The 26,623-nt window shown below is 43.3% G+C and overlaps 1 protein-coding gene across 1 annotated transcript; it reads right to left on the reverse strand.

The window, feature by feature from the left end:
* Positions 1–16,597: 16,597 nt before the first annotated feature.
* LOC138258691 (forkhead box protein G1-like) lies at positions 16,598–18,678 on the reverse strand. The gene has a single exon (XM_069205988.1). The coding sequence runs from the start codon at positions 18,502–18,504 to the stop codon at positions 17,467–17,469; it is 1,038 nt and encodes a 345-aa protein (XP_069062089.1). The 5' UTR covers positions 18,505–18,678; the 3' UTR covers positions 16,598–17,466.
* Between the last annotated feature and the right edge of the window lie 7,945 nt (positions 18,679–26,623).

The following is a 26,623-nucleotide window of genomic DNA, read 5'->3' on the forward strand; positions in this document are numbered from 1 at the left end:
ATGTCTGTATCTCATAGGTCTGGCCAAATCAAGATTTTGCTGGCATAATTAGCACAATTTTTGACATTTCATGTTATGCTTGTTATGTGAAATTGCCATTAGGTCACATGATCTAATCATGCAGCAGATCACAGCAAAATCTGAGCGCAGGAAAATTGCGAAGATCCTCCACATGAGGAACTTTTATTTTGCAGCATATGGGTTTTTTTAACTACTTTTTTTGCAAAATGTGTTCTCTTTGCAAAAATTTAGTTTTGTGCTTGTACATAGCACTAAATGATGAATTTGCATTTTGCACAATTACATGCAATTCTGTTTACATTTTGTGTAATTAAGTTAAAGCAAATTGCACAAATTTCTGACATCTCTCATATCTTAGTAGGAATGCCGCTGTCCTGCGCTTGCCTTTCATGCAACAAAGCATAGCAACGTTGGTTGTTGTGCTGCATACATTTTTTTGTAAACTTGCTGCACCCCTTTTTTGCCAACTGCGCCTTCTATGAGGGATTCATTCTCTGGCAGACCTTTTACACAGGATCACCTTGATCTTTGTGGTGATTGTAATGTTGCTGGGTGATACCGGCTGCTTGGATCTGGTGCGGGGCGTCAGTGCTAGCGGATGGCTGGACTCTTGAGGCGGGGGTCCTTGTGCGTGTGGAAGGGCTGGGTCCCAAGAAACACGTGTGCGCTGGTGTCTGCTTATTACTCATCCTGACGGCGGTTCTCCTTGACCCTACCCATCAGGATTCGGCCTTTATTAACATTAAGATGTCTCTCCAAGGCTACACCACTGGATTCCACAACATAGAGAACCCTGGCATCCCACCCCTGCGGAGTGCTGCTCTGTTGCCCCTCCACCCCCCTTCCCTCGCGTGACTATAGCATCAATGGTACAACACTACAGTGGTAATGTTTTGTATAAACTATCGTGTGAGCATCTGCGCTGGGCTCCCTGCCAATGCACTGAAAAAATACCCTAGCAAGAGCCCATGAATCAAGCAACCACCCTCACCTGCAGCATGAACCTACTCAACACATCATCCCACCCTCAGATCTGTGTAGTCGCTGACGATCAAGTAACAAGTGAGCTTCAGAACTGCATGCATAGCTGATAACGCAACCCACGTTCGGGCCTGGGGGTACATCATGGGTCAGTCTAGCCTTTTTAGGTGCCTCAGGACAGTTTCCCATAAAACTATATTATTTCTTTCATGCAGCATCTTTTTCATCCAAACTTTCTTCCTTCTTACCTATATTTCGCCTTCTCCATTTTCTGCTTTCCTCTGACTAGTTCTGGATCAAAGTCTGATGATGAAAATTAAACCCTGTGGCCAAAAATGAGCACCAAAGCCCACCACCTGCAACCAATGACCCAAGTTACGAAGTGACAGTAGCACAACTCTGAAGCAGGCTCTGTGGCACAAATGGTACATATGCAAAAAGAATAAGTGATGGACGGAATGCTGAACAATGTCAAACATTCACCCCGAGTACAGAGATCTGGGCCTAAATCCATTGTTTTTTTGCTGCCCATTCCATTCCAGTTTGGACCCAGCCATATGCAAATCAGTCTTGACCTTGTTCCCCATGGGAACAGGCCAGCCCGATCTGCCAGGCCGGGTCTTCCGTGGACTGGGAACAAGCATCCTGGGACCGGTTTTGGGGTTTCACCCCTCATCAGCTAGGCTAGCTTGAATCCAGTGGCATGGGAAGCACGGGACCCATGTCTGGGCATACCCTTCCCACTTAGAGCAACAAATGCAAAAAGAATAAGTGATGGACGGAATGCTGAACAATGTCAAACATTCACCCCTAGTACAGAGATCTGGGCCTAAATCCATCATTTTTTTTGCTGCCCATGCAATTCCAGTTTGGACCTAGCGATATGCAAATCAGTAGTGACCCTGTTCCCCATGGGAACAGGCCAGCCCGAACTGACAGGCCACGTCTTCTGTGGACTGGAAACAAGCATACTGGGACCGGTTTCGGGGTTTCACCCCTCCTCAGCCAGGCTAGCTTGAATCCAGTGGCATGGGAAGCACGGGACCCACGTCTGGGCATACCCTTCCCACTTAGGCAACAAATGCAAAAAGAATAAGGCAACAAATGCAAAAAAAATTGTGATGGACGGAATGCTGAACAATGTCAAACATTCACCCCCAGTACAGAGATCTGGGCCTAAATCCATTGTTTTTTTGCTGCCCATGCCATTCCAGTATGGACCCAGCCATATGCAAATCAGTCTTGACCCTGTTCCCCATGGGAACAGTCCAGCCCGAACTGCAAGGCCAGGTCTTCCATGGACTGGAAACAAGCATCCTGGGACTGGTTTTGGGGTTTCACCCCTCATCAGTCAGACTAGCTTGAATCCAGTGGCATGGGAAGCACGGGACCCATGTCTGGGCATACCCTTCCCACTTAGGGCAACAAATGCAAAAAGAATAAGTGATGGATGGAATGCTGAACAATGTCAAACATTCACCCCCAGTACAGAGATCTGGGCCTAAATCCATCTTTTTTTTGCTGCCCATGCCATTCCAGACTGATTTGCATATGTCTGGGACCAAACTGGGGTGGCATGGTGAGCAAAAGAATGATGGATTAAACCCAGATCTGTGACTGGGGGTGAGTGTTTGCATTGTTCAGCACTCCGTCCATCATCCTTTTGTGTTGCTAAAGTTGCCCTAAGTGGGAAGGGTATGCCCAGACGTGGGTCCCTTGCTCACTGTGCCACTGGATTCAAGCTAGCCTGGCTGATGAAGGGTGAAACCCTGAAACCGGTCCCAGGATGCTTGTTTCAGGTCCAGTGAGGAACTGGCTTGGCAGTTCGGGCTGGACTGTTCCCATGCGGAACAGGGTCAAGACTGATTTGCATATGGCTGGGACCAAACCGTGGTGGCATGGTGAGCAAAACAACAATGGATTAAACCCAGATCTGTGACTGGGGGTGAGTGTTTGCATTGTTCAGCACTCCGTCCATCATCCTTTTGTGTTGCTAAAGTTGTTCTAAGTGGGAGTCCATCATCCTTTTGTGTTGCTAAAGTTGCCCTAAGTGGGAAGGGTATGCCCAGATGTGGGTCCCTTGCTCACTGTGCCACTGGATTCAAGCTAGCCTGGCTGATGAAGGGTGAAACCCTGAAACCGGTCCCAGGATGCTTGTTTCTAGTCCAGTGAGGACTTGGCTTTGCAGTTCGGGGGGGACTGTTCCCGTGCGGAACAGGGTCAAGACTGATTCGCATATGGCTGGGTCCAAACTGGGGTGGCATTGTGAGCAAAATATCAATGGATTAAACCCAGATCTGTGACTGGGGTGAGTGTTTGCATTGTTCAGCACTCCGTCCATCATCCTTTTGAGTTACAAATGGTACATATACAAAACACTAAAATGGAATTTAACAAGAGTAAAGTAATTCGAAATGAGTCATAACAATGGCTACAGGGGAAAAGTAGCTATTTGGTAGGAATTCAAGACCTCGAACACGTGGGTAGTAAGTGACGTGTTCTTACCAGACACTAGCTATGAGTGTTCTAACTTTATTGTGCTGTAAATTACCAGGTAGTATCGCCTGTCGCAGGGGTATTCACGCAATTTGCAGAAAAGTTAAAGAGTAAAAAGAATCTACGACATACAAGCTTAAAATAGATAGCTGCATCACATGCATTAACCCACCGAACTAGCTCACTTTACGCCTCTCAGCTGCACACAATGGCAGCTCATTTGTCACCAACACAAGTCAGACACTCCGCGTGTCAGCGCCCACTTTCCATGACCCCCCTACCATCATCAACACGCCCCTAGGCAGTCCTGTGCAGTCTGGTGCAATGGATCCCTGCCTCTCTAGTTCATCGTACAGGATGAAACAGGCTTCTTTCCCCCTGAGGGACTTAAGACGGCGGGTGAAACGAGAGATGCTGAGCAGCCAGGAAAAAAGTTCTCATCCTGGGTAATAGAGAGACAGCACTTCTGGCTTCAGTGTTTAACAAATCATTTGGCACTTTTGCTTGAATAAGCTATTAATGCGTAGGCTCCCGATGTTGAATGAGACAATTTAACGACTAACTGTTTGGTGACATTCTCAGGCATAAACATGGCAGCAAATGGACTCTCGTGTCGTGCAACGGCCGATACCCTTCTCAGAGCCTAGAACCGGGGTGGGTACTTTTTTCATGCCATAACTTATTTCTACCATTATACCGCGCGGTGGGTGGGGCCGTACAGGGAGTTGGAAGCGGGGAAGGCTTCGTTTTAAAAACAGTAAATTTAGGGTTCAATATATTACCTAGCTTATGAGGCCAAACGCCATCGTTGATAAATACAACGACTCATGTCACTGCCTTCAAGCAACCAACACTCCCTGTTTGTTTTTTTAATCTCACTCTTGCAAGTTATTTTTCATATTTGCTTTCTTCTCTTGTCACTGTTTTTCTCTTCTGCCTTTATTCTCCCTTTTCTGCTCTTCTCTTTCTTTTACTCTGCGTCAGTCTTATTACGAATAATATAGCTGTGGCCACCACCTTCAACCACCGGCACAAAATAAGCCCTGGCGGTGTCCTAGGCCCCATGGTGGGCAACATTTTTGTTAGGATGAAGGGAACTCCAACGTTATTGCAAGGTGTATTCGCCTAGCTAAAATCGCTACTACATTATAAGTGTTTCCACTGAGAAAAATAAAATATGTACGTACACTTTCAGTGAGTGACATATATTTCAGTATGATGGTGTCTACATTGCTCTCTGCAGCACGGGAAGGTGAATTAAATTACATTTTTTTTTAGTAATATGAGCCTTCAGGTGCTGCATCAACAGAAATGTGAGTAGTATGAAAACTACAAAAAACGATCTTGTACTCATTTCTTGTTTAGCCCTACACTGGGTTCGAACCTGTTTCCATCATTTATTTATTTTATTTAAGACAACATACCCCGGGATTATTACTAAAACTGGGAACCAAGGCATGTACAGGGAGTGCAGAATTATTAGGCAAGTTGTATTTTTGAGGATTCATTTTATTATTGAACAACAACCATGTTCTCAATGAACCCAAAAAACTCATTAATATCAAAACAGAATATTTTTGGAAGTAGTTTTTAGTTTGTTTTTAGTTTTAGCTATGTTAGGGGGATATCTGTGTGTGCAGGTGACTATCACTGTGCATAATTATTAGGCAACTTAACAAAAAAAAATATATACCCATTTCAATTATTTATCATTACCAGTGAAACCAATATAACATCTCAACATTCACAAATATACATTTCTGACATTCAAAAACAAAACAAAAACAAATCAGTGACCAATATAGCCACCTTTCTTTGCAAGGACACTCAAAAGCCTGCCATCCATGGATTCTGTCAGTGTTTTGATCTGTTCACCATCAACATTGCGTGCAGCAGCAACCACAGCCTCCCAGACACTGTTCAGAGAGGTGTACTGTTTTCCCTCCTTGTAAATCTCACATTTGATGATGGACCACAGGTTCTCAATGGGGTTCAGATCAGGTGAACAAGGAGGCCATGTCATTAGATTTCCTTCTTTTATACCCTTTCTTGCCAGCCACGCTGTGGAGTACTTGGACGCGTGTGATGGGGCATTGTCCTGCATGAAAATCATGTTTTTCTTGAAGGATGCAGACTTCTTCCTGTACCACTGCTTGAAGAAGGTGTCTTCCAGGAACTGGCAGTAGGACTGGGAGTTGAGCTTGACTCCATCCTCAACCCGAAAAGGCCCCACAAGCTCATCTTTGATGATACCAGCCCAAACCAGTACTCCACCTCCACCTTGCTGGCGTCTGAGTCGGACTGGAGCTCTCTGCCCTTTACCAATCCAGCCACGGGCCCATCCATCTGGCCCATCAAGACTCACTCTCATTTCATCAGTCCATAAAACCTTAGAAAAATCAGTCTTGAGATATTTCTTGGCACAGTCTTGACGTTTCAGCTTGTGTGTCTTGTTCAGTGGTGGTCGTCTTTCAGCCTTTCTTACCTTGGCCATGTCTCTGAGTATTGCACACCTTGTGCTTTTGGGCACTCCAGTGATGTTGCAGCTCTGAAATATGGCCAAACTGGTGGCAAGTGGCATCGTGGCAGCTGCACGCTTGACTTTTCTCAGTTCATGGGCAGTTATTTTGTGCCTTGGTTTTTCCACACGCTTCTTGCGACCCTGTTGACTATTTTGAATGAAACGCTTGATTGTTCGATGATCACGCTTCAGAAGCTTTGCAATTTTAAGAGTGCTGCATCCCTCTGCAAGATATCTCACTATTTTTGACTTTTCTGAGCCTGTCAAGTCCTTCTTTAGACCCATTTTGCCAAAGGAAAGGAAGTTGCCTAATAATTATGCACACCTGATATAGGGTGTTGATGTCATTAGACCACACCCCTTCTCATTACAGAGATGCACATCACCTAATATGCTTAATTGGTAGTAGGCTTTCGAGCCTATACAGCTTGGAGTAAGACAACATGCATAAAGAGGATGATGTGGTCAAAATACTAATTTGCCTAATAATTCTGCACTCCCTGTAGTCAGTAAAACAAACTTGTGTTATAAAAGTCAGTATCAGAAAACAGATATCTGAAATACATAGAGCATGCACTGATAGACGGAATTGGCGATCAAATACAGAACTGACTGAACATGTAAACACTAGTCTGGATACAAATAAAATAAAACAGGAACCAGAATCATCCTGAATCTGTATAGCTTTTTGTATACATCATTTTGCCCCAGTTTTCTTCGCTAAAACTTGTTCAATTATGTACATTTCACATATTTCTACATATCAGGGTATACGCCATTGTGGGGTTGGGCTCTCCAGTTGTGAAATCTTTTTAAGATCTCTAATGAGGCGACCACATATGGTTCTATAACTTGACCCAGCATCTCACCAACATCTCAAAATGACTGTCTAATATTCTCCAAGTTGGGGACGTGAGTCAAACATATGTATTTCTCTCCAGATTCATTTCTGGATCTGGAACAGCAATAGGACTGGTTTCTGATTTAGGCCTAGCCCTGAATTTTCTTGGGAGTAAAATAAAAGAGGGTTCAATAACACAGGACCTCATACTTGGATAGGATTGTTGTACTGTTGATTACTCGGATTGAGCTCCATGACATTTATGTTAATATTTAGTTATCATCCCACTTGGATCACTTATTGAGCCACTTCTCCTTACCACCAGGCACTGATTCTCCTAGTAACTGATAAACATCAGAGACCCCTATTCTGGGGCTAGGTAAAAAGAAATCAACACTTTGCAGCATGAGACAACTATATGAACGGCTAGGGTGTGAAATAAAAAGAAGGTACAGAAACTCTTGGCTCCTTTCTGGTAGTTGGACCGAAAGGTCACAGTGTTTTCTCTGCAGCTCACTCTTTACAAATTACGTCCTCGCAGGGCGTCCCTACCCTAAACCTTGCTTCTGGATCTTCCTCGTCAAGGTCCTCCTCCTCTTCACATTGGGCAGCCCAGCGTTCTCTTCGTCCAGGTCCCAGCAGCAGACTTCCTTCAGGTCCCAGTCGTGGCCATGCCCTTGATGGGGAGAGCAGGAACTTGTTTCTTGTTCCTAACAAATGACTCTAGGAGCTTGTGCACAGAGTCTTTATCCAAGTCCAAATGAAATGCAACTAAAGAGCTGCTCTGCCCAATATTTGCCCTGCTTTGAATGTTCCAGGGCCAATCGAACTCACGCCTTTTTCAAACTGTGAGCACTTCAATCAAATCATCTACTCAGGCTTTCTGGACAGGAGGCGGAGGTGGCAGAAACAACAAAATTATACTTGCTCATGGTCTTAACCAAAAGCAGATGCTCTCCCTCAAGGTCTCATGTTGCTAGGCAGTTCCAGCACAATTAACATCTGTATTTGTAATTTTGAGTAGAACAGGTGATTAAACTAGGCAGGCACAGTTAACAGGAGAGTCCTCCTATGCAACACAGTACATTGGTTATGACAGCGTGGACACAACTTCCCAGGCAGGGGAAGGACAGTGTGGGCCTCTCTCCCCAGCCCAGTTTTGGCTTCCCCACCCCTCCCAGCCCGATTCTGCATCAGTTTAGGTTACCTACTGTGTACTCTGAGGTCGCTCCTGAGTGTGTGGTCTACGTGTCTCCTTCCGCCTCCACCTGTGTCAGCTCTTGCCCATCTCAGCCTATACCTGACAGTCGTCCTCCACTTTGTCATCTGTCCTCACCTCCCACATGCGTCTCTTCCAACACAATTAACGATGGAAGACGAGCTCTGGCTCCCTTGTAGATCAGATGTTCTGGGTTTCAAGATGTGGCTACATCTTTCCCTAGCTCCTTGCAAAGCCACAGATCCACGAGCGAAGGTGGCGGATAGTGACAGCAGGTGGGTTGCCGTGTGCATGACATGGGCAAGACAGCCTGAAGAGCGGCTGCCATTCTGTGCATCTACTGGCTGTGCCTTCCAGCGAACATCATTCACCATACAGATTATCTTCATTGGGTGCATATGGGCCTCGTTGTATAACACGCTATAATCATATCGAAATTCCAAATTTTCCCCACACCTAATGTGTGTCATTTCTGGAATAATTGTGCAAATTGATAAAAATACATGTTGACGATCATCTCTGTGAAAACTGCACATAAAGCCATGCATTGTGTTTAAAAATCACACAAGATACTGGCAAGAGGATGGATCAACCATAACATTTCTTGTTATGGTGTTTCACAATTTTTTCAATGCCTTTTCTGTTCAAATCAGTCTCCCACGGGAAAGGGTGCACAAAACAGCGTAACTGAGGGGAAAATAACATTTACAAGAAATGTGCTAAACCCAACAATCGGGAATTACGTCAGATTGCGTTTATGCAAAAAAAAATAAAAAATACCCGGGGCCTTAGTGACTCACTTGCCTTTTCACCACAGACATCACAGAGTTTGATTCTGCCCTGTCCTGAGCAACTCAAAAGCCTCCAACCTGATGCTGATGAGCCTTCGGTGGGACAAATAGTAGAAACCACGGAAGATAAACCAGGCTCCTATAGACCTGTTTACTTTCTTTTACACTTAGCTGAGGCCCAAGGTTGTGGAGAAAGGGTTTGGGACAGATGTCATCGTAATATGACTTTTCAGAAATGTCAAATTAAACATTTAGCAAAAATGATATTCCTTCCAGGCACAACAGACTAAAAAGTATGATGCCAGGGGCCTCCATATGTCTGTGTTGACGAGGGAGTGAAAAGGGGCATCAAAACGGAGACCTGTCTGTAAGGAAATCCTGGAAGACATCTGCTCGAGGGACTCCACTTTAGGGCCAATAATTAATAATAAATTGGATATTATTCAGGAATGGGCAGGGAAATTAGAGAAATAAGGAAAAGCATTCAATGGAAGAGCCTAGCATTGAAGGGTCTATAAATACTGATTTGATTGTAAGCAGGAGTTTCCACCCAAATTGGAATTGCGAGACCAGAAGATGTATTAATGTGCTGTAATACCAAATGCAGTCCCACTACACTGGTTAATGGGGTCAAATCCACTAGGTCAGTGGTTCTTAATCTTTTGACTTTTTTGAACCCCCACTTAATCATTACCGGAAACTGGGGACCCCCGCTGAATAATTATTGGAATTGGGGGACCCCCACTGAGTCAATAGTGGAAGCCGGAGACCCCCGATGTAAGCAATCGATCTGCAAAATACAAAATAAAAAATACAAAACAAGAATTCATCAAACACACAACTGATGAAATATTTTATTTAATTCACAAAGAAATATATTTAAAAAAAACATTAATGTAATTTCAGTGGGAAGTTTGGAGCTTTTCTAAACTCAAATGAGGTCATTCACCGTCCATACTATATTCTGTTTGCCTTCACGGCAGTGTTTCCGCGAACCAAACTAAGGAAGCTAACTTAAATTTTAGTTTCGGATTTCAAATTCCTTCATATTTAAAGAAGGTTTTAAAATGTTCAACTTTACATTTTGCTTTTTATATGCACTTTAATAATCTTGTAATATTATTTAATTTTCTGAGCAGTTGCAGGCCTTCTCAGTATTCTTTGAAGACCTCCAGGTGTCCCTGTACCATAGGTTAAGAACCACTGTGCTAGGTCAAAACTAGAGGAATTTGTTCTAGGAAAAAGGCCCAGAATTACATTTTGACATGTGGAAATGAATGCGGAGATGAGAATTTCTTTATCTTATTCCCCTTCCTTATTGGTTTACAGGGAATCACTTACAATTCAGCGGTAATACTGTATCTGGATTTTTGATACCTCTAATATAGGTAATATCGGGTGCGGTATTACCTCCTACATTCACTATAGAGTTCGTAATAGAGCCCCCCTCCAGCCCCCCAGAGTGCGCGCTCTGAAGGGGCTACATGGGCCCGCGTTACACCCTTATCCTGTACCTCATTACAGCCTGAAGTTTCAGAGGGTTTAACAAAGCCCCTCCTTCGACATGCTCAGCACAGAGGACAAGAACTGCATGGCAGAACCTTAGCTCGTTCGGTTTAAAGCACGTTGGCGGTGGAGAAATGCATTTGCGCTGCGAGCCTGCAAACGAGAGCAGGCGTTGCTATATGTACAGTATCTTATCAGCCCAAGAAGATGAAAGGCTGATTTGGCATTCCTGGACTGGAAATTAGGGGGTGACGGTCGATAGCAGGTCCAAGGGTTCAACTTGCCCGGCTATCTTGACTGACCAGAACCAATACCATAAGTTCTCTTCGTCGCCTTCCTAATACGCTTAATTTAAACACCGCACGTCTTTACCCGATAATAGACTCACCCTCTTTCGGGGAGGCGGTGGTAAACAAATTGCTCAGGGTAACACCGTACGATTTTTTTTTATGTCGCTCTTGGCACCACAGCTCTTCAAATGTTCAGTGTAATTGCCCCCCCACTCTCAATTGTACTAATTTCATCACCTCTAAAAGTAGAAAGGCAGAGTTGGCCCCGCCGCCGTTTAAACCTGCTTGCCGAAAGACTTCCTTGATGTAGCCTTCAGGACCAAGGGTAAAAAATAAGACAATGCGGGCCGCCACCACCGAGAACCACAATAATAACGAATATATATATATATATTGCGGTGTACACAGGCCTTTTTACCTGTTGCTAAGCTAGGGTGACCAGACATCCCGGATTTGCCCGAACAGTCCCGGTTTTTGAAGGAGTGTCCCGGTGTCCCGACACTTTCTTCTAAAACCAAAAAATGTCCCGGTTTTTAAGGGAGGGTCGGGTGAACCTGCACGTTAATCACGGTTTTGTGCAGGCTCACAGTTCCACCAGCCCTCGCAGAAACTGGGGACAGACCTTCAGTGAAGTGCAATTCAGAGCCAGCATACCTCAAGACTGTGGCAACCAGCCTGACCCAGGAGCTCTACATAGAAAGTGGAGGGGAACAAATAAAAAATAAAGAAATATATATATATATACTGTGCTATTGCAGTCTTGTGGCTTCGTAGTGCTTTACCTTATTACTCTCACTCAAATTGGTACTCCTTTTATCTTCCTCGAGGATGAGAAGCTGTCTCAGCCGTGTTGCTGTCCAGTCTGCAACCTATAAGTTACACATATAACCCCGCGACGAGCGATTGTTACAATGAATGTTTTAATTATTTGAAATTGCTCATGAGCTGTTTCACTCTCACAAAAAATGATAAAACAATGAAACCATAAGAAACCAACTTAATTTTTTTTCCAGAAGAGCTCTGCTGATACCTGACAATTACTCCTTCAGGGGTACTCCTTTCATCCGATCTGAATCATCCAACGAACACAGCGCGACTACAAATATGTGATGTGCAGGTAACTCAAGCATTTCTGTGAAGACTATATATTTGTGTGGTTCCCGAAAAACGCCTTTGATGTAAAGCGCTACGAAGAGAGTCATGGTGATTATAAAATGTCTCTTTTTAATGTAATATTTCTATTGGCAAAACTGGCTTGAATCAAACTGTGCACAACTTGAAACTTGTGTAGACGAAACCCTACCCGAAATATTATACCTCATTTGGTGTACACTTTTCGAGGCACCTCAGATATAAGGAAACGAAATCAAACTTGATTGTTGTATTTATACGGGACAAAACATTTAGAAAATCAAAACAATGGTAAAAGTAATATATGTGCATTAAAATGACAAATGCATTTTAAGAGGCGAGGTCACATTGCCTTGGGTTCTGGGAGAACTGGCGCAGTCAAGCCGTTACTTTTTTTTAAAATAATTCTGCACATCTTGAGGAAGAAAGGCTGAGTGGCACCGATCGAATAAATAACTTCATTGCATTTAAGTGTTTATTTGGCCCTTTTGGGAATGGGAGGTTTTTTAGCGCTAGGCGAGTTAACAGTCGGATCCACATTCTAGGACTGAAAAGTACAGTTGTCAGGGACAGACAAACTCGGAAAGCAAAGCACTTTGTTTTTGTGAGCACATTCGGCTGTTTTGCGCCGTCCGACAGAATGTAGGCTTCGTGCTCTGAAAAAGGTACACGGAAATTTTACCCGCACCCTTTGATGGTACGCATCCCACGTAGGTCGGGAGTTTGTGGGAGACCGAGCCGTCCGTGCTCTGATGACCACTTTTTTTTGTTTTCTTCTACTGTTCTTTTAAATTGAGCCGAGTGATGTTTTTCACCGATTCGGAAATCCAACATGCTGACATGAGGCCGTGCTTCCTGACTTGAACTCTCCCCTCCTCCCCCCCCCCCCACCGCAAGGAAAAGAACCCTTGCGTGTGTGAAAAAGATCTAAAGAAAAAATGCAGCGCTGAGAAGCTGGTGTTTTGGTATGAAGTGCTTAAAGGCTGAAGGACCTGACACTTACCACCAGAGAGTGGCAGATCTCGATCAGGTCCAGAACGAACCCTGGAATGACTGCCCAAGAACACCTATATAACAAAATAACATCCATTGGGGCATCTTGGCGCTAATGAGCTGATGTGCTGCCGGTCACCAGCGCTTGGAGACCTAATTAGCTGTTAGTGAGTCTTAAAGCTATATGCGTTTTCTGTCCAAAATTGTTAACAAATGTTTCTGCAATCCTTAAAACGTAAAGATTTTTGCATTAGGATTTAGAACGAATCGGAACTAAATAAACTCTAAGTGGTGGATTTGGGGAATATTGGAAGAAACAACGACACACTGGAAAAGTTGGTGTAAAAATAGAATTGCTTTCCTTTTGCAAAAGCGTAATGTTTCCATAGCCTTTGTTTCCAAAGCAAACTCTCAACATTCATTTAGTGTACTATTTTACTTATTGTAGGAAAATAAAGTTTATTTTAGTGGCACACCCAACTTTAACCATTGCCCTCCTTGAATCGGTAAGTGCAAGAATGAGAGGCCATAAAAATAAATATCTGGGCTTTACATAGTTTGCTTCAACAGCAACTCAGCAACCACACGCCAAGGCTGAGAAAGGATTCTCCAAATATGCTGAATTTCTATAGCTTTGTATAAATAAATTCAGAACCTAACTGTAACATCCCTGTAACCTTTGTTTTTTTCAGTAATTTTCATGATTTTTAATGTAAATAAATTTTAATTACTATACATTATTCCAACCCCCTCCACTCACAGCCTCCAGTCGTACATGGCAGGTGTTGGTCGCAGGGCCTGCCCTTATAACCACCCACCGCCGCGCCATGCACGGCCTTTGGAGGTTGGCCACAGGGCCTGTCTCTGTCAATGGATCTGTGAGCGGGTGTGTGAGTGGGTCTGAAAGTGGGTGTGTGAGTCTATGAGTGGGTCTGAGTTAGTGTATGAGTGTCTGAGTGGGTGTGTGAGTGGGCACATGAGTCTCATAGTGCATGAATGAGTGAATGAATTAGTGTATGAATGAGTAAGTGAATGTTTTTAAAACTTTTTTTTGCATATCCTTGAATATCCTTAAATATTCTCGAACATTCGAGGATATTCACGAATATCATGCATGGCAAAATAAAAAATCATTTTAAACCCATAATTTGATCCTAAAACAACCCTATATCACTCCCCTGGTGTCAGGGCACCTCCACCATGACCCCTTATACCACTTATAATTTCTATTTTCAACCCCGGGGGCCCTCTCTGATAACATAAAATGGCAGCCACATGTTTCTAGTCAGGTTGTGGCCAGCCAATTACAGAGTTTCTATTTGCATGTTCATTCGCAAAAAAATCACAAATTGCAAAGAATCGGTGGCCCTATATATGCAAATGTATTTTCCCTTTAATATTTTCAAAACTACTGAACGGATTTCCACCAAATAAGCAAAAGCGTGATCTTCTTACCGAAAGCTACCCTTCTGCCAAATTTGGTGTAATTCCGTCCAGTGGTTCAGGCTGTAGTCATGTCCGAAGGTTCTATAGGAATTAACGTGGGCAATGCAATATTTTTTGACCCCCACCCCCCTTTTTTTCAGCCCCTGCTTGACGGATCACCACATAACTTTCCATGCGCAACAAGAATCACTGGGCCACTTTTTTTTGGAAAATGTTGTGAAGATATGTCAAATGTTGCCAAAGATATAGGCAATATAATTACCAAGTGGCGACCGCCACTAGGTATTATATTATATATATATATATATATATATATATATATATATATATGTAGATATACTTCTACATTCAAATTATTTTTTAAAATATCTGTAGATTATTTAGGGGATGGAGAAAATGATTTGATGCCCACACTTTCCAAGAAAAATCACATATAGGTATGCATAGTGCACTTCCATCAGCAATGGTAATGAACAGTATACTATACCATGCTCCTCTGCATGTATGGTCTATGCCAAGGCATTTGGTTTGCCAAAAGGTATTTGACTAAAACCAGGATTCAATGGGTTAAATGTTTACAGTAAGGTAAAATCACATTATAGAGACATTGAGTCTATATTAGGAGAGCCCTTTTCCTAAGTAAAGTAGTTCTTGTATGTAGTCTTCCAGCCAGTAAAATGTTTTTCCAATGTCAATTTTGCTGTATTGTGGTTACAGTTCTGTTAAACCTGAACTTAACTTTTGCACTGTAGTACTAAATGATTGACATGCATTTATTAGTATAGGTGCTCCATATAGTTTGTTTAGAGCCACACTTATTCTTGCTGGTATGCTGCATACATAAATGTGCAGAGTGTAATATGCTATTGATTACCATTGATGAAGGAGAAAGGGAGCCATGATGTATGAGAGTCAAACCCACTCTGCAGAGCATTCCCAATTTCAGGGGTACTAGGATTGTGCAGCATGAAGAAGCATATTTTGCAACAATGTTATCTATACTATGCAGTAAAGAAGGCACATTATGCTGTACATTTTCTGGCAGTGTTATGTTCTTCATTAGAAGCTAAAAACAACAGTTTTGTGAGCTTAGAAAAATATCTGCTAAATGTAGTGAATCCATAACTATGCAATAAAAACTGAAGCCACAAAATCACATAAATCTACTGGCCCTAATGGTTGTCAATCTTCGTGATAACAAAAAAAAAAAAACATTCTATTTCCAATAGTGCCCATTGTTACCTATGCTTTAAAGAAAATAACTCTTTCAAGCTAACTACCCCAAAATAAACATTTAATCTGAAACATTCATAATAGGTAAGGGGTAATATGGTCCAATATTGGCATCTCAGGGTTCTGGAGAAGTTTACAAACCAGTTGTGTTTGACCTCGTACCTTATGATGTCACCAGTTGCCCATTTGTACCCTCTCTTTCTCTCTCCCACACACTCTCTATAAATATATATATATATATATATATATATATAGAGAGAGAGAGAGAGAGAGAGAGAGAGAGATCTAGTTAGCCAAACAAATAATTTTAGAGCTATAAATGTATAAAGCAATATATTGATTCTTCACCTAGGCTCAAGTAATCATTTATTTGCAAGCTTTCTTAACACCAAACTAGCTTTTCCAAGCTAGCAGCACAAATTGGAAGGGAATAACTCTTAGCTTCATATAGCGTTTACAGTTCCACAGCCATGCAGTTAGAGGAACACACGGTAGTCCGTTATTTTTCAGTAAGTCCATCTCAGTTGAAAAAGAAGGAAGTATCCTTTAAATGATTATTCAAATTAGTTTAATTATTCAAATGTTTTGATAGCGTAATTAAGGTCTAAATGTATTACTATATTTGTATTTGCGAATGTTTATGCAAGGATATTCAGAAATGATGAATCTTCTTTAAAATGTAGTCATATGTAGTCATTAGTTTATTAGAATTCGATTTGCAGTTTCAGTTTTTGTCGGTTCCTGCAAAATTACGAACAGCCTTTAACCTATCAGAGACTGCTTGCCTGATTTCAAATTGTGGATCTGTGAAGCAGGATTCTGAACTATGTATTGACTACATTTTGGATAATTTCATTAAAACAACGTACCCAGTTATTCACATCCTAAAACAACTCCTCCTCCTATGTTAACTCGGACAATGTGGAAAACTTGATAACTTTTTATTCAGCATTTTTTGGTTTATTGTTTTGGATTGAGAGATTCATTAGGAGTGGCCGGGAAGGGGTGAGGAATTTACTGCACCTTGTAAATAAAACTCCAGGGTGCGCGCGCGCACACACACATATGGGGGCATGCACACACGCTTACAACGTAGTTCAAACAAACTTAAAAAGATCATGCGCTTTTATTAAAACATTCAGTGGCTGAAGAATAACTACAGACGGAAAATAGCACACACCCGCACATTTAATAGAAGTCTTACAGGATATGAACTACTAACAACTATAGCGTCTCCCACTCATGTTTACTTCTGTAGTTTTGTATGTTGTCTGCACCCCTTCAGAGCCCATGGGAGGGCTGGTGCTCAGAACCGTTAATGTGAAAAAAGCAGAAACTCAAACAAATTGCGCATTCAAAAATCCTCAGGAAAATGAAAAGGGAAGTCTTCATCATTGGTAATGGAAATGGAAAATAATTAATTAGAAGTGTTGAATTAAAAGGGGGCAGGGAGGTTTTGAAACTCTTTCCCATGGTCTTTCTGGGGTCCTCTTGCATAATCCTATGGGTACTTATCTTCACTGACCCTCGGAACGTACTGCTGGTGTGAGACCATATCAAGAAAATGCGTTATACATCAATTAATGCCTGGTGCCATCCAACAGATACTGCCCACAGCTTCCAATCAGTGCTGCCCAACAATTACAACCATGTGCCGATCAACAAATGTCACCTGGTGCTGCCCAACAGATGTTAAGCAACTGATACGTAGACTGGCAAATACTGCTGAATATTATGAAACAAAAGCGGTGTTGTCCAACAGACACTGCTCAAAAATGTCCAGCATACACCACAGGGAACTGTCCATAATATAGAGTCAAGTTTTGATTAACAAGTACAGCCGGGAGAGGTCCAACACATAGCTCCCATTGTTTCCAATGCTTCTAGGTGCTAAAATAAAATGACCTGTGCTTTCCACAACCACACATTGCTGTCAAACAAATAGTGACTGGCGTTGTTCAGTAGGTTCTGGCTCTCCACAAATAAGTCCAGACTTTTCAGGGCATTCCTGGATGAAAGGATGGTGTTTCATTGTGAGGTGTGAACAAATATGGGCAGTCTTGGGAAAGTCCTGTGGGGAACTGCTGCGGGGGTCTCCCTGGGAAGTCAAAGGTTGTTTTTGTGTAGGGACTTGGCAGAGGGGGCAAGGACGGCTGATGGAGGCCTCTCTGGCAGTAGTAGTAGTTGGCCTGGCCAGACAGCATGCTGAAGGAGCAGGAGTTTAGAGAGCTAGGGACCCCGCAGGGCAATGATGGAGTTAAGGTGGCGGTAACATGGTGGTGCCCGCACGAGGCATCAGCTGGAATGAATCTTTCTAGCCCTGGAGCACCCAAAGTGCGAGCAGCCTGCGACAACATGGCCGCACAGGAGGTTGGGTGGCTGAAGCAGGTTGGTGAAGAGCTGCTGCAGCCTAGGGGAGCACTGTAGGCCTGTGGGGGTGGGTGTATTGAGAGGAAAGGTCCTAGAGGCCAGTAAAGAGACCCAGTGAGGGTTAGCCCAGAGCTGGCTGCTCTGCCCCCTCTCCGGAAGGCCAGTTTGGCCCTCGAGCCAGTTGTCCTCCGCCGTAGCTTGCCAGTAGTGCCTCCGATAAAGACGTCATCGCTGGAGGGGTCAAGAACCCAGTAGTTGCCCTTGCCTGGGTCATCATAGTGGCGGGGTACCTTCAGGAAGCACTTATTGAGGCTGAGGTTGTGGCGGATGGAGTTCTGCCAGCCGGGCCGGTTGTCACGGTAGTATGGGAAGTTCTCCATGATGTACTCATAGATTCCGCTGAGGGTCAGCCTTCTCCCTGGGCTGCCGCGGATGGCCATCATGATCAGGGCGTTGTAACTGAAGGGCGGTTTGGAGTGTTTCTCCTGCCCCTCGTCGCCTTTACCATCTCTAGGCTCCTCAGGGACTTTTTCCTCTTCTCGGGGTTGATCACAAGCTCCGAGGGATCCCTCCGCTCCCATTTGAGCCTGACCTGGGCTCTGAAGGAGGGTATTGATGCTGAAGGAAGGCCTGTTCCCCGTTTTGCCCTCCTTAGGGTTTTCCATTGACAGATCTCCACTGCACAAGAGTTCAAAGGTCACAAAAGGGCATGACTCTTCACGTGTCCACTTGACAGCTCGTTTTCCCAAGTGAAAGTACCTCGGTCCAAGTGACAGTACTTCTGGGTGACTGACAGCTCCTCCGCTCTAGTGACAGCTCCTGCTTCCATTGACAGCTCCTTGCCCAAGTGTGTGGCTCATCACGAAGGCATTCGCAGTGTACGGTGTAAGACTATCCAGCCCTGGGAAATCAGAGCTCCGAGCCTATCAGGGCCGCTCTTCAGCTTGACAGACAAACCGCACTGGCTCCCCCTTGACACCTCCCCACATGTTCTCCAATGTACCCCTGCGGGACTGATCCATTGAAAATGCAGCCTCTGCTCTTGGGAAAGGCTGCCAGGTGCTGCCTTGGGATGGCGTTATGTCTAAGAGCCTGAACATATCAGAGCAGGCCACTGCAGGCGCCGCTGGCACATTTTGGAAACGGTAACTGGCTGCCCCGAGGTTCTAAGTACATGGGCCCAGATGAGCCAGATGCGCGCACTTCTGTGCGACTGCAAACCCTTACAAATAACAGACAGTGCAGGGAAACACAAAATGGAACACCCCTGTCATACCGAGGATTCCCGGAAAAAGTAAATCGGGCATCGACAACTGCGGTGAGATTATTAATTTGAAGAAACTGGTGAAATGGCACTGTTTCTATCCTAATATAACGACAGATACTGCCCTGCCTGACTCGGCCTAACTAACCATCCCTTTGATAAATCTCCAAGGATTGAGCATCCGGCCGCAGACCCTAAACACTGGAGGTGAAAAAAGCAGAACAAACATGCTTTAACGGTACCATGTCCAGGCCCTGAGACCGACAAAGCCTAGAACTCGAACATGCTTGAAGACATTGCTTTATGGGACAGACCTACCTACCTACCTACCTACCCTCCTTCCTTCCTTCCTTCTTTTCTTCCCTCCCTCCCTCCCTCCCTTCCCTTCCCTCCTTCCTCCCTTCCACCCTCCATCCCTTCCTTCTTCTCTTTTTTCATAGCAAACACTGTAATTGCACATTTAGGCCCATATTTATACTTTTGTAGCGCCGCATTTACGCCGCTTTTTGACGCAAATGCGGCGCTAAAAAAGTATACATATGGGCCTTAATAGTTTTACCTTTTATTTGGGTGATTTGCAAAAGGAATTGACAATTTTTAATGGTTCTAAACTTGTGACTTTTGCAAAAAACAAGATTTTTGCTATTGGAAAGCTTCTCTGTACCTAACTCTAAAACCGGTGAGTGAAAACCCTCCAAATTTTTAACGGTATGGTGGCCTGGTCAGCATTGGGAGGCAAAACATGCTTCTCATCTTCCTAGGGTGTGCTTTCTAAGAGGGCAGGGAGGACCGGTTGGATCAGCATCTTCTTCAAATAAACCCACCCACATTGCCGAAGGTTGGGGGTTTAATTTTGTACATGACCTCATCCTTGAATTAAGAACCAGGGAGGGTTAATTATACTTCCCCGCATTGAACAACTGTTGGGGTGCATTGCTGCTGATCTCAAAAGAGATAAGGATGGTGTTTGCACTGAGCAAACCTGCCACAAACTCAAATCTCCGCTATGTCCACTGGGATGGACTTTTATCTCAAACTCAGACTAAAATCATGAAATCAGCAATATATCAATGAGAGTGAAGCAGAATGTGCCCCACGAGAATGGCTGAGGAAAGAACTTTGCAAAACATGAAGGTTTATTAACAAATGAATGAAATTACAATCTCAAATCAGATCAATTAAGCATAAATCAATTGTCACCTGAATACAGCATATATAAATATAATCTATGGAGTTCAGTTTGGCAAACGAAAGTATATGTTACTAAATACAGTATTGCAAAGTAAGGTAAAATTCTCTTTGCATAAAGGGACACTCCCTAATGCTAAAATGGGATTGTGGGTAAATTGAAGAGATTGAAGCAGCTGATGTCAGCAAATATAGCATTGAAAGTAAAACCAAATGAAGGTTCCGATCAAGAAAATAAGAAAAGTACTCCCTCCAAAAAGTAAGTCTATGAGCAGAAATAGAAAGATCATTGAGTCTCAAGAGAGAAAAAGGGGTTGTCCACTAACCTGGATAGACAGGGGCAAATCTGACTAACTAAAATCAGTGTCACCAGTTGTAGTGTGTCGGTTTCAAGTTTCCCTTTGCGGCATGGTCTGTGAGACAAAAACTGATGGCAAAATTACAGATAATAGATGTGTGTGGATGGGGTCCACCTCCTTGATTCTTATCGTAGTAATTTTACATTTTTAATCTGTGCCGGCATTGATTGTTTATTATTTTTTTATCCTATTGTTAGCTGTATTTAACTATTGCGTTTTATGATGTACTTATGCTTGCTATCTTGCAAATGTTTGATGCTGAGATTGAATTCTCGATCAATTAATAAACAGTGAGCTTTGAGCGTCACATAGTTAAAACATGAAATTAAGTCTAAGAGCTACATTCCACAGGTTATAACCAAGTAGAACCAGTCAAAAACACAGTTTCCCCGCTGTACTTGGTGTCAGCCTTCTTCTCGTGGATCAGTGCGGAATTCTCCCATCATCATGAGCTTCATGATATCTTACAAAGGAGTATCCATCTCCTCTCCCTCCAATCCTGTGCGAAGAATCATCGTCCAACCATTTAATTGCAACAAACATGACATTAATAGAACACGTCAACAGAAAATAATTTTAATGAAAACATGATGACTCGGGTGCCTGAAAAAGAAAGTTATGCACACCAAGCAAAAATACAGTGTTTACTTTAAAATGGAGTTGAGCACCTAAGCCCACTCATGTTAATGTTAAGATGCATATATTCCAACTATAACAAAAACAAAAACACATAAATCACTTGAACAGGTATAAGTCACTTATTTCACTAAATCACTAAAGAGTAAAATAAGGGCACGCATGTAAGTAATGGTTAAGCATGTTGCAAGTTAATGTAATAATAAGTGTAAACAAAAGATGATGAGCTTATGTGACCACTGCAACTCTGAAAGGGGGTTTTATTATACCCTTTAAATCACTACATTTCCTGAGGTAAGATAGATTATGTGGAAGTCTGTCACTTTGTCCAGGGGTGGGGTGGTGTAACATTACTTCCCACCTTGCCCAGAGAGGAGATAATAGCAGTCTCTGCTCCCCTGTGTGCATCTGTCACTCTGCATTGCCCATTTATGACTTTTCTCGGTCTGGAGAAAATTGGTTACCCTGTTTTGGCAATACAAACCATGAGGCAAAATTTGAATATCCTGTATACATTTCAAAGTATGTATTTTTTTATAAGTGTTCGCTATCTCGTATTTGGCGGACAACAGGAACACTGTGTGCGTGAACAACAATCTTACAAATATCTCTCTCCATGGAGACATAAATAAATTAGACCGCTGACCTCCTGACGTTGTTGAGACTTCTGAGTTATACCACCCCCTCCTTCTGCCTTACCTAAGGACAAATTTCAATTTTGTGTTAAGGTAAAGATCATGGGCCTCATTTACAAGGTTATGGGGCAGGGCAGTGCAGCAAGGAATCTATGAGACACTGCACATTCCTGTCCTTTCCCCCTGCGCTAGCACACAATGAGCTGCTATGCGCCAACACAGGCACCCTTGCACTATGGTGCAAGGGTGTCTGCATTGTAGGGGTGATTGTTTTTGTTCAGGAAGGGAAACCTTCCTGTACCAAAGCAATCAATGGAGGCAGTTTCCTCTTTCATGTGTTGCAGAATGCAGCACACATAGAAAGAGGGAAAAGAAAGAGAAATAATGTTATTTCTCCTCATTACACCTCCCCTGGGGAGATGTAGGCATTTTACACAATCCCAGGTTTATGAGGTCTCATAAATCTGAGAATGTGTCAAATGCCATTGTTGTCACCTGGGAACACCCACCGTAATGCCCATGGCACGCCTCCCTATCGCAGAGTGAGGCAACGCAGAGACCTGCACTGCGCTGTCTCACTCCAAATCTATAAGGCCATGAAAAGCTATGGAGGGTGGCTTTACATACCCTTGTAGATATGGATCTGCAGTGTGCGCCACCGGACCGTCATAAAAGTGAAATTCCAGAGGCACACAGGGCCTTATAAATAAGCCCTTAAATGTCTAGTAAAAGACAACTCAATTTTATGTCAAGACCCAAAGGCTATCATTAGTGCAGAATTCTTTTATTGCTACCACTCAGCAGCCATTATGAAGTCATCAAACTTAGAACATTAGTACATTCCAAAGACTATAAAACTCCTTAACACTCAGTCTTCATCCCTCTTTGATTGCTGGTCCTCGGGTAGATAAGTATAACACATTTTTCTTCTCTTCTAATTTACTTTGTTGACTTTCATTGGTTTAACTTTTGCTTTAGATCGAGTGGTTCTGATTGGATGTGGAGGATTTTGGTATCCTTGAGGGGTGGCTTCTTCTCTATGGCGAAGGAGCGTCGCCCCACTGACTGTGCCAGAAGCAGACAAATAAAGCAGTAGATCGTTTTATTTGTGTGCTTCTGCCACAACCAGCAGTGCAGGGAGAGGTGGGTCTGGGCCACAGGAGGTGGGAGTGCACCTAAGTGAGCATGTGTGTTTGGCTGACCGTCTGAGGCTGTCCAAACACACATGCACACTTAGGTTTCTCTAGCCTGGCTGTACACACATCTGGGCTGGAGAAACTGCACAGGCCCCGGGGTTGTGTCTGCACAGCAGTCTCTGCCACTCAGATCAATAATGGTGCTGCTTGCACTCAAGGTTTTGCACAAAAGCAGTGTCAGGATTGCTGGGGAGCCTGTGCTGGTGTCCCAGCAGTGAATGGTGGGACACCAGAGGAAGAGGAGCGCGAGGCGGCAGGATGCAGCAGGGACAGAGGCAAGGTAAGTTCTTTATTTTAAATTTTTTATTGTTACCTTGTTTCTGTATCCCACCCACCCCCACCCTTGCGTTATGCCTTAGCCGCCACTGGTATCTATATGTTAATCTTTACATAGTTTTTTTTATTTTTTATTGTACCTTTTTAATTTAATGGTTTCATTTGCTTTAAGGTACAGGTTCATGTAGATACCTTTAATATTTATGTTTATGCTTCTTGGTAGTGCTCTGTTTTTCAAGTATGCCACAAAGAAGTAGTATTGAACTTAGCTCCTTGCTGTCGCTTGAAGCAGAAGACTAAGTTCAAACATTTCTTTTGCTCATGCTGCGTTCAACGTGCGGCTTCAGGTAGGCTGCATGAAGTCGTGCAATCCTCCCGGCTTAACTGGGACACTGCTGTGTCCACAGTTCTTTCTTGACACGTGCCTTCGTTTTGGCCACGTGGTTTCACACAAACCTCTCTGTTATGTTTTGTAAGTTTCCTTTAAATGGTTTGTAACTGTGGGGTGAGCTCACGAGCGCTGTGTAACCATGGCTCTGCTTGGGAGTGGGTTGGAATGTTTGTTTTTGTCTGCACCAGCGTTCTGAGAAAGCTAGTTGTTTCTGTGGCTTCTTAGATGCTGGTCGCTGAGGGACACTTAATCTTTGATTTATCAATAAAACTCTTTTACATCTACGTCGATTGCGGAGAGCAGTTCTTTCTTGCACCTAACATAAATTGGCGATGAGCGGAAGGAATAAAAACCTGCGTGGGACTCCTATTTCGTATGCAGAGAAGTGTCCCTCAGCGGGTGCGACCAAGGTCTTGTAGCGGATAGTCACGAACAGTCTTTGCTCGCCATTTTCTACATCGGTGGTGACTGTGGATGCTAGTAATTTGGGAATTGGTGCTATGCTTACTCAATTGTATGAAGGACAAGAAACCACAGTGGCATTTGCATCTCACAGACTTTCATCCTCTGAAAAAAATTACAGTACAATTGAAAAGGAAGCTTTGGCTTGTGAATGGCGTGTTCACCATTTTTCCACTTATTTATGGGGTAGGGAATTTTTGGTGGTCACTGATCATAAACATTTAATGTCTTTATGGAATGATAAGGTTATGAGCAATGCTGGTCCCAGGTTGATTCGATTGTTGCCTAAAATGCATGTTTTTAATTTCAAAATGAAACACAGTCAAGGACAAGAAATTTGCAGAGCTGATTTTCTGTCTAGATGTCCAATGAGTGAGGATGAGGACTCTCCTAGTGATGGTGAAGAGGAGAAACAGATGGTGATTAGCATGATTGATGGTCTTGTTGCATTGGATGGTGTTATTTCCATCGAATGTTGGGAGAATAAAGTAGACAATGATCCAATTCTAACAAATTTGAAGGGTTACATAAGGAGTGGGTGGCCAAGAGAAGCTCAAGTGATGGAGGAATTGAAACCATTCCATAAGGTGAAAGAGGAATTAAGTGTTGAAAACAGTTTGGTTATGAAAGGCACTAAGTTGATCCCTCCAACTGAACTGAGGGGTGGGTTGGTCAAACTAGCACACAAAGTACATGTAGGAATTACAGGTACTAGGAAAAAGTTACATTTGTATTATTGGTGGCCTGGGATAGATGCAAATGTGGAGATAATGTTTGATAGTTGTGGAGTGTGTTCACAAGCTGAGAAAACCATAAGTGTACGGAATACACCTCTGCGTCCAGTGGATTTCCCCACATGGCCATTGGAAAAAATTGGCATGGATTTTATTGGACCTATTGGAGGATTGAATGGAGGGAAGAGATTTGTGTTGGCGGTTATGGACTATCATTCGAAATGGGTGTCGTATGAATTTTTGAGGGAACCTAACACTACATGTGTAATTACGTTTTTAAAGAAACTAATTCAATCTGGAGGTATTCCAGCTTTTGTGGTTACAGATAATGGTGTGCAGTTTGTCTCCCATCATATGAAAACGCTTCTAAATAACCTAGGGATCAAACATTTAACAACTGCACCTACAAAGGAGACCGCTATCCAACTCCGTTACTAGCCTCACAACACCTGGGAACTCCCAAAGGCACATGGTCGGTTCTGAAAGGAGTACATCAGGCCAGCAGACCAATTGAAGAAAGGTGTAGTGAGGAGAATCCACCTAAGCACCCGCTGAAAGTCCAAGTATGGAGAGAAGAAGGGAGGGAAAGAGTAGTCTTGGGTCAACAAAAGTATCCAGATAGGGAACGGGTAGCGACGGTTTTACCCCCAAGACCGTGGGGCAACAATTGAATTGGTAAGGATCAACCCGCACACAGCATTTTATCCATTTGCTCCTGGAACGTCGGTGGCCTACGGTCAAAACTGGAGGATCCTGCAGTAATACATTTTTTCAGCTCCTTCGACATTTTACTCATACAGGAATCCTGGGCAATGGAATCAATACCGATAATCGGATTCATGGAATATCTTAGCCCAGCAACGAAAACAAATAGGCCTGGAAGGCCAAAGGGAGGCCTCGCCATTTACGTTAGCACCAGCCTTTTGGTAAAAATCTCTGAGCATAAGGAGGAAGACCAACCTTTCCAATTGCTCCAGCTAGACGATTGGGGGAAAACACACAGGAGCCATTGATTCTGGTCAACACATACATCAATCCTAAAAATAAAAAAATTGAAGCAAACAAACTTCTAACTCAACTATTAAGGATAAAAGGAACAATAAAATCAGCATTCTGGTTAATGTCGGGCGACTTCAATCTCGGCTTATTCCACAACCCCACTGAGGATCACATCCAAACAGTTGTAAGAATGCCCGCCCAAACCCTCCCAAAAAAACGTAGGAAAGATAAAATAGGGGAGAGTTTCATACGCACCTGTGAATTAGTAGGCCTCTTCGCGCTAAACGAACGGAAGTGCCCGGATATTCCACCGGCATGGACAAGATTCTCTGGGAAGTCGGTCTCCTATCTAGACTACACTTTGGTGTCCCCTGCTTTATATAAGTTAGTAAACACCTTTACCATCATGGACCGCACGGAAAGCGACCACAAACCACAGGTATTTGGGATTTGTGCATCACCGCATAAACCGGAGAAAGTGGCTGCCCTAAACGGGACACTAGGCTCCGAAAATCTAAAGCGACTCAAATGGTCCTCTGACACCATTGAAAGACAAGCAGAAGAAGCCCTACGGAACCTAGAATCAACTATCACAAGTGGGGCAAAGTTGACAACAGTCTGGGAGAACTTCGCCCTCAACCTCA

Source organism: Pleurodeles waltl, chromosome 9 (assembly GCF_031143425.1).
Source record: "Pleurodeles waltl isolate 20211129_DDA chromosome 9, aPleWal1.hap1.20221129, whole genome shotgun sequence".
Taxonomy (NCBI): Eukaryota; Metazoa; Chordata; class Amphibia; order Caudata; family Salamandridae; genus Pleurodeles; species Pleurodeles waltl.